The sequence below is a fragment of the Carassius auratus genome, chromosome 21, assembly GCF_003368295.1.
Source record: "Carassius auratus strain Wakin chromosome 21, ASM336829v1, whole genome shotgun sequence".
Taxonomy (NCBI): domain Eukaryota; kingdom Metazoa; phylum Chordata; class Actinopteri; order Cypriniformes; family Cyprinidae; genus Carassius; species Carassius auratus.
In genome coordinates, this window is record NC_039263.1 from 19,469,822 (window position 1) to 19,478,293 (window position 8,472).

Below are 8,472 nucleotides of genomic sequence, written 5' to 3' on the forward strand. Positions count from 1 at the left end.
CAGACAGATACAGACCGACCGACCGACAGATAGATAGATAGATAGATAGATTAAAAAAATTATTTATGTATTAAAACAATAAAATATTTTTTTATTAATATTTTTTTTTTACTTACATGACCCAAATAGCATAAATCCCCTAGAAAAGTTTTTATTTATTTATGAATTCATAAAGCAAGTAATGAAACACCAACTAGTGACCCAAATATTATTATTATTTTTTTATTTTTATTATTCATTACAAATTCCAGAACGCGACATTAGAAAAGAACCTGGACATGAATCGTGACATCAGATCAAGAGATCAAACTAAGTAGTTTGAGTAACTTTGACTAACTTTTAAACAGCTCGGATAACTTTAGACACAATACTGTTACTGTGCTTGTGCTCTGCCAGCACTTTTAAAACAAAGTCACAGCAGATTTTGTGCAATGCACAGTGGTGTTTTTTACAAACTTTTTCAATGTTTAAAAAAAATCAGTTGAGTGAATTATTAATTTTTGCTTTCCGACAAATTTATGAACCAATGGTTCAGTGACTCACTTCTCACTTTTCACTAGCGTGATGATGTAATCTGCAGAAACTGATATGTTTGTGAAAAGAAGCAATCTGAGTGTGAACCAGCAGTATTTAAACATTTATCTGGAAAATCCTTAAGTTAAGTTGCCTGAGGTGATTTCCTTTCAGATTTCCTTTTCATGTGTTCAGCATTCATCTGAATAACAGCATACCTAGATAAAAATGACTTATACAGGCTTTTACATAAACCTGTCATGGATCTAGTGCAGGTCAAGGACAAATACCAGGACTGGGGATCCGGAAGCTGAGGAATCTGTGGGAAAATATTTCTCCCCCTCCACACAACTGTGAAAACTTCTGATTTCCGTGATCTAGCGAAATATGCAAAGCAAAGATGTGAAACTGATAACATTGTCACTTTTTCTCCACAGCAGGAACACACAATAGAGGCACAGATTGTGGGATAGTTTTTTTTTTTTTTTGTAATGAAAACAAACCCTGAAGTTGTTCTTAACTTGCAGTTTTATGAACACAGAAGAAGACATTTGGAAAAATATTGGTAACCAAACACTGGTCCCCATTGACTTCCAAAGTATTTTTTGTATTTCTTCCATATTATAGAGGTCAATTGCGACCAACAATTGTTTGGTTACTCACATTCTTCAAAACATAATCTTTTCAATTTTCATTTTTGGGTGAACTATCCCCTTTTTTTCAATGGCTCTTATGCACTCTTAAAAAACATTCATGCAGCTTTTAAAAAATAACATTTTGAATATAATTTACCCACAAATGCAGGGAAAAAGGCCAGGCGCCTGCAATCACCTTATCAGCTCCTTATCTTTGCCGAGGAAATTACTTACAAACGTTCCTTTCAGTGTTTGTACTGTAGTTCTTAAGTCATGTTTACTAAATCATGTAATATTAAATATACAGAGAAATGAATGATCCATAGTATAATGCTAAATAAAATACATAACAGCTACATTTCTCAAGTTCATAATTGACCCAAAAAGAACATATTAGTACTGTAATAAAACATATCTAGGACCATGTTGGATCAAACTGGTGGCCTTGAAGTGTGTGTGAGAGTGTGTGGCTTGTTTGTGTCTCAGAGGGTCATGTTGTTGTGAAACGCAGAGTCATATCTCAGCACACCAGATACAGAACGGGTATTACAACCACAGATAAATAGATGCAGGGCACATGAAAGGGTAAATAATTCCCTCCTCAGTTTAAGAGTTTATCTAAATACACTTTTTACCGAAGTGAAGAGAATTTTAGTCTAAAACTTACACTTGCTTTGCAACTAATTCAAATAATTCAAATTGAAGTACTAACTGAACTAAAAGTTGAACTAAAACTGAAATTAAACAATTTTAAATTATTTAAAAATATATTTTTTAAAAACAAAACAAAAAAATGTAATAAAATTCGAAATATTAACAATTAATTAATTGTTTTTGTAAACTATTACAAAACTATAATACTATTGGGATGCACTTTGGTCAGCTATTACCTGTTTATCTCTTACCATAGTTCCTACATTCCACTGTCAAATCAGTAAGAGATAAACTATAAATATAATCTATAAAGCTTGTGGTAAATGCTGATGATGGCATATTATTAGTGTAGAGTAAACCATTCATTAATAATTACTTATATATTACACTTTTTGAATGTTCAGGTTTATTAACAATAGCTACATGAATCACTAAATAATAAAACTAGTTTTAATTAAAACTGAGACCTTGTACCACAATTGAGGAACTGTGTTTAAAATCACACTTTGCATGCACATACACAATTTAAAGTTCAAGTGAATTATTTGTGTTACTGTAAAAACATATCAGTTCATATATATAATATATTGCATGATACTCTTATCTGTAATTGATACTGATGGAATATTTGAAAGTTTTAACAACTCGTGATACTGCTGTGTGGCTCTTGTCTATTTCCTGTCCCCCTCCCATTACCCAAGGTTACCAGAGGGTACATATGTGCGGACTGGGAGGGGCGAAGACTTCATATAAATAGAAATTGCTGCCTAACTGAAAAACACTACAGTACAATCCATTCAAGCCCAGTGACAACCATTCAAAGAGTCTGAATTGGCAAACTGAGAAACATAGATTTTTATAGAAAAAGAGCGAGAGGAAATGAAACAGGAAGTTAGCATAATGGAGGATGGTAGTAGGAGAGAAGACCATATGGCACCTAATGTAGTTTCCAGGTTGAAGATCAAAAATGAATGCATTCGAGTGGTCCTGGCAGAGACGCTCTGCACGTTCATTATGATGGTAAGAGGTTATTCATTTTGTAAGAATTCATTATTCTCCCTAATAGCGATTGATTAGCATTTTCAGTGCATAAAGATTTGACTAACTGTCAGCATGTAACGATGCCAAGCTTGGAAGAAAGTTAAACAGAATGTTATTGTTTAGTATTTTACTGATGATTTCTTTTTCATTGTATTAGTTGATTGACTTATTAATTCATTCACAAAGTCTTCAATGTGCATTGTGTACTTGTCATTGTAATGCTTTGGATCACATGCCCAAACTTTGCACGAGTGGTCAGTAGCCTGACACTGCACTGGTGATTGAGGTCATAAATTCTATTCTTAGAAAGACTGGCTTGATGTACTTTTTCCATTATTGTCAGGTGAAATCAATGTGAACATGTTAAATGCAAAAAAACTTGACCAATAGCAATGCTATGTAACTGCTAATAATAATGTTCTATATTCAGTATACAATTATAGTTTTTATTAATATTATGAATTAGCTTTTATTTTTTAAAAGCTAATTTTATTTTTAAAAATTTAGTTCCAATTTTAGTAGTTTTGTTACATGCTCTTATAATTTTTAATTAGTTTTTAGTTCATTTAAAATGATTATTAATGATTTATTATTTTTTATTTCAGTTTCAGTTTTAGATTTGTTTATTTATTTCCATGCTTCAATTTAAACATATTTCAGTTAGTTGCCAAAGCAACATTTCTAATTTTCATTTAGTTGAATCGTTTCAGTTAGTTTTTAATTGAATAGTTATTTTCATTGTTTATGTGTTATGTACTTTTTTAGATTGTAATAGTTTTTGCTATTTTTAAATATTAGTAATTTTATTGTGAATTTAAAGGTAAAGTGTGTCATTTCTGTGCTAGTAGCAAAAGGAAATTCAAACACATTTATTGTTTCCAAACATGTTTCCCAATAGTTTCATGATTGGGGGAAGAAATACTTTTCTCCACACTTGAAGGGGTTAAAATGTTGCTTACTAAAACTTATTTTAATTTTATTTCCAAAAACCAAACAAAAGAAGTTATCTATAATTACCTTGTTTCTGTGTCATCATGGCCTCTATACATGCAAAACTAAAATCAATGCTTCATGTCAATGTATTTATTTATTTGATAAGTAGCCAGGAAATAAGCTTTACACCAGGGTATATTTTCCTATAACTGCTGCATGAATTATCAGACAGTCTCTGTTTTTGAATTCCAGGTGTTTGGCCTTGGCACTGTTGCACAAGTGGTCACAGGAAATGGTGCTTTTGGAGAGTATTTCAGCATAAATGTAGGCTTTGGGCTGAGTGTGGCTATGGGTGTGCACGTTGGTGGAAAAGTGTCAGGTAAGACCCTCTTGACCCCAAACAACAGGTCAGAGTTCACTGTTTTCCATTACGACAAATAATCATGCAATATGTTTTACTCTATCACATAGGAGCTCATATGAATGCAGCTGTTTCATTCACAATGTGTGTGTTTGGTCGTTTGCGCTGGAAGATGTTCCCACTGTATGTTTTTGCCCAGTTTCTGGGTTCCTTCCTTGCTGCTGGGACCATTTTCTTACTTTATTATGGTGAGCAAATACTCATCTTCTTCTAGAGTTATTTTGGTTCTTAGTGTTGGAGTGAGTAGGTCAAATAAATTGCCACAAGCTTTCTTCGTTCACATCTGGGCTGTGCTTTATAGATGCTATACATCATTACTGTGGGGGCAATTTCACTGTGTCGGGCCCCAAAGCAACAGCTGGGATCTTCGCTACATATCCAGCACCTTACATCTCAATCTACACTGGATTCTTTGATCAGGTATTTTGAAAATGAATATATATGCTTCAAAAATAAGTATGATATGAACCAAAAACATGATAGTGTATAAGAATAGTTCAGTTTGGGTGGACTATTTCATTAAAAATGTTGTATATTAAAACCTCTGAATCAGGTTCTGGGCACTGCCATGCTGTTGCTGTGTCTGATGGCTCTGGCAGACCGGAGAAACCAGCCGGTCGTGTCTGGAGGTGAGCCTGTGGGTGTGGGGCTCCTGGTGCTCCTCATTGGTATCTCTATGGGGAGCAACAGCGGCTATGCCATCAATCCAACACGAGATCTGGGGCCGAGAGTCTTCACACTGATGGCAGGTTGGGGCATGGAGGTTTTCAGGTGAATAAATACAAAATCAAGCTATGAAGCACTTAATGTATTTCAGTCAGGGTTGATTTTGTTGTTGATTTGTAACACCTCCTGTTTTTTTTCCAGTCGCTAACCCTTTAACTTGTGATTTGAATTCCTGATATGCCTTCCTTGAAACCTTTCATTATGTTTTGCTGAAACGTTGATAACAGGAATAGTCACAATTATCAAATCAGATCTGTAACTGGAAAATATTTGCAGTAGCATGTCTGACCTGAACTTGGTAAATGACTTAGTATAACTCAAAATAAAGTTTTTTTTTTAATGTACTTTAATAATTATAAATGTTTTAAAGTAAAAAAAAAAAAAAAAAATGACAGGCTAATTTTATTCAATATAATTCAAGTGTTGTCTCATCTTATTTACAGGGCAGGCAATGGCTGGTGGTGGGTACCTTTGGTGGCCCCCTTTATTGGTGGAGTGACTGGGGCTTTAATCTACGAAGCATTTGTAGAGCTACACCACCCTGATCTTAAGAGCACTAAGACACAGAAGAAGTCTGCAGAAGACCCTGAATGTGTTCCTCTGGAAAAGTGCAAGAATGGCAGTACAGAGATGTCTCTCTGAGAGTTTCAGTCGCAGACCTGCTTAATTTAAGGACCATGGATAGTACAGGGACCAAACAAGAAAACTGACATTTCCACTGGGGACACCTGGATGTTTACAGGCATAAAATGAGACATGAGACAAGGATGTCAGTCAAAAAGCCTATGGGTTGCATTTCTCAAGCCAACTTTCTCAGTCTAGTGTGTACTACTAACTTCTGGGTTATAGAGGAATAGGCTATTGAAGAATCTCACGACTCAGGATTATTCTGTCTTTGATTTTTAATAAATATTGTGTACATTTACAGACTCGTGGGCATCAAAAGACGAAATTAAGCAGCTTGCGTGAGGTTAAACACCCAGCATGAGCATGAAGTATAATCAACATGCCTATATGAGAACATTCCATAGGCATTTGTTGGGGTCATTGTTTAGTCATACTGTGTCTCCCTGAGACCCCCTGTGCTTTTGCTGTGCTCACACCCCTCACTGGGACCTGTGCTGCCTGCTTCTTCTTGGGAGTGGGTGGCTTGGCCTTGCCACAAAACGCCTTGACTGGGTCCAGTTTGTTCAGTAGAGGTTCACCGGCCGTATCAGAATGAGAGTCACCATGGAACGTCAGGGGCTGGTAGAGGGCGGCCCATTGCTGCGTCAAAGAAATCAGTTTTTTAGTTTTTAAAGAATTAATATTTTTATTGAGCGAGGACACATTCAAACTGATAAAAAAAAAAAAGACAGCAAAGACATTTGTGTGGTTACAATAGATTTGTATTTCAAATAAATGCTGTTCTTTTCTTGGTGCAGTACAGATGTTTTCAACAGTAATAATAATAAAGGTTAGCATATTAGAATGATTTCTAAAGGGATCATGTGACTTACATTTTAAAATATATTAAAAAAGAAAATACTTATTTTAAATATTGAATTAATATTTCACAATATTACTCTATTTTTTTCTTGAAAAAAAAATAAATAAATAAAAAAATCAGCACTGGTGGGCATAAGAGACTTCAAATATATATATTATATAAATAAAAAAATAAAAAGCCAAAAGAAGCCAAAGTCAACAGAACAAAATATACATATCTACCTTAATTTAATTTGTTCTGGCTGTAAAAAAAAAAAAATAATATATATTGTATCCGAATATAAATGTGTAAAAAAAAAAAAAAATTATATATATATATATATATATATATATATATATATATATATATATATATATATATATATATATATATATATATATATTAGTAAAATAAAAAAATAATAAAAATAGTCATTCAAATCTTCTGTTTAGATAGAACTGAAATAGATAATCTTGACCTTAGCTTGTGGGCTGGGGCCATACGGAGTGAAATTATAATGCCACTCCGGCAGCCCCAGATGAGTGATCATAAGCCGGTAGTAGGCAGTGAAGGAGGGGGTGAGATAGTGCCAGAAAAGTGATCGGTCCAAGAACCACACCTCACACTGTTGGACCATTACACCTACACAGAACAGGCCAGCAGACACAGGGCCAGATGGTAGATTAAAATGATATGAAACCTTTCTGTACGGTATCTCTTGATATCTTTCTGGATTAATTGTGGGATGCATAATCACCTGAAGTGCAATTCTTGTAAACAAGGCAAACTTTGCCATTACCATTGCAGGGGTCCAGCTCAAAGATGCGGCAACAAGAATCAAAATGAGGTTTTTCAGGGCCATCCAATTCTAAAAACAGAAAAGACTCTTAAGTACAAATAAAAAAAATCTGATGTATAATTTATGAAAATTTTACTGAACAAAAAGACAATTAAAAAAAACGACTCTATACTCTATACCAGAAAAATGTAAGATGTAAGAAAATCTCACCCTCTAAATCATCATCAAAGTTAAGATCAGCTAAAGTAGGTGTATTGGGGATGGAATATACATTTGACTGAATCAGGGGGCGTAACTGAGCAACACTGCTGATCATCATGCAACCCACTGGAACCACTTCATCTGTAAGACACATATAAATGTACAAAAAAAAAGCTTAACTACACTATGGAATCGGAAAATGATGTGCAGGAAAACACTGATCAGATTTGAAAAAGCAGCATAATAGGGATATATTTAAAGCACTGTTTACAGTTGATCCAAACTATAATGGGTTTAAGAGATCAGTGCATGCTCACTTCCCAGCTTGGTGTTCCAGGAAAGCATGAAGCCATCTGTTGTGAGATAGAAATCTCTTAGATCTTCCGGCAAAGCACAGTTGTTTTTCTGGCCAAAACAGGGAAAGCACACCAGATGTAAACATAACCACATCAAAGAATATTCTCTGGTAAACTGAAATTCCTCCAAACCTGCTCCCAGGAGAGAAGGCATCGCTTTTCTGCAGGGGGTTTCTCTACAAACCATACATCCAGCACACCTGGGAGGTTCTCTGTCAAACACATAAATGCAATGCACATATATACATAACCAAACACATTTAATCAATCATTAAATAAATGAATCTCAATTTGGGCATTGATAAACAATTGATAATTGACCTGGTTTGTTTTATTGCTTAGACAGCAACCTTAATGAAGAAAAACAAACATATTGATCCACCCTAAACTGCTTTGTTGAAATGGTCTCCAAATCTGGCCAAGCTGGTTGTCAGCTGGTATCTCATCCTGACCACCTAAAACCAAAACAAACCTGGGAAGCCTGTTGTATGATGCGGTTTATAATCATTAATTTTAAGCATTGTCCACTGACCCAACACTCGAGTAATGCCGAGGGTGAGTCTGTCTGCAAACCCCTTGCATGTCTTGTCATCTTTCACCTCCTCCATTCCAAAATAACACAAATCATTCTATGCCATTGATTCTTTAACTGTATTGTCACACACCAACGGATGCTGCTGAGGTTACTAAGCACGTAAAACCAAAACAATGAAGTTCTCCGCTTC

The 8,472-nt window shown here is 34.8% G+C and overlaps 2 protein-coding genes across 3 annotated transcripts; one reads left to right on the forward strand and one right to left on the reverse strand.

The window, feature by feature from the left end:
* Window positions 1-2,568: 2,568 nt before the first annotated feature.
* On the forward strand, window positions 2,569-5,848 carry aqp7 (aquaporin 7). Of its 2 annotated transcripts, XM_026196585.1 has the most exons (6): window positions 2,570-2,822; window positions 4,029-4,155; window positions 4,248-4,385; window positions 4,499-4,617; window positions 4,751-4,968; window positions 5,367-5,848. In XM_026196585.1, the coding sequence occupies exons 1-6, from the start codon at window positions 2,682-2,684 to the stop codon at window positions 5,563-5,565; spliced, it is 942 nt and encodes a 313-aa protein (XP_026052370.1). In that variant the 5' UTR covers window positions 2,570-2,681; the 3' UTR covers window positions 5,566-5,848. The 2 variants fall into 2 exon arrangements, with proteins under 2 accessions (XP_026052371.1, XP_026052370.1); XM_026196586.1 differs by lacking the exon at window positions 5,367-5,848 and having other exon boundaries at window positions 2,569-2,822; window positions 4,751-4,972.
* tpgs2 (tubulin polyglutamylase complex subunit 2) lies at window positions 5,811-8,416 on the reverse strand. The gene is made up of 7 exons (XM_026196587.1): window positions 8,280-8,416; window positions 7,880-7,959; window positions 7,709-7,796; window positions 7,401-7,532; window positions 7,149-7,259; window positions 6,870-7,033; window positions 5,811-6,189 (listed from the first exon to the last, which is right to left on the reverse strand). The coding sequence occupies exons 1-7, from the start codon at window positions 8,353-8,355 to the stop codon at window positions 5,968-5,970; spliced, it is 873 nt and encodes a 290-aa protein (XP_026052372.1). The 5' UTR covers window positions 8,356-8,416; the 3' UTR covers window positions 5,811-5,967.
* Between the last annotated feature and the right edge of the window lie 56 nt (window positions 8,417-8,472).

Coding starts and splice junctions, on each gene's coding strand:
- aqp7 (XM_026196585.1), top strand. CDS start 2,682: ATGAAACAGGAAGTTAGCATAATGGAGGATGGTAGTAGGAGAGAAGAC. Junction 4,618..4,750: donor ACACTGGATTCTTTGATCAG/GTATTTTGAAAA, acceptor CCTCTGAATCAG/GTTCTGGGCACTGCCATGCT. Junction 4,969..5,366: donor TGGGGCATGGAGGTTTTCAG/GTGAATAAATAC, acceptor TCTTATTTACAG/GGCAGGCAATGGCTGGTGGT.
- tpgs2 (XM_026196587.1), bottom strand. CDS start 8,355: ATGGAGGAGGTGAAAGATGACAAGACATGCAAGGGGTTTGCAGACAGA. Junction 7,960..8,279: donor CGGCATTACTCGAGTGTTGG/GTCAGTGGACAA, acceptor TGTGTTTGACAG/AGAACCTCCCAGGTGTGCTG. Junction 7,034..7,148: donor TTACAAGAATTGCACTTCAG/GTGATTATGCAT, acceptor TGTTCTGTGTAG/GTGTAATGGTCCAACAGTGT.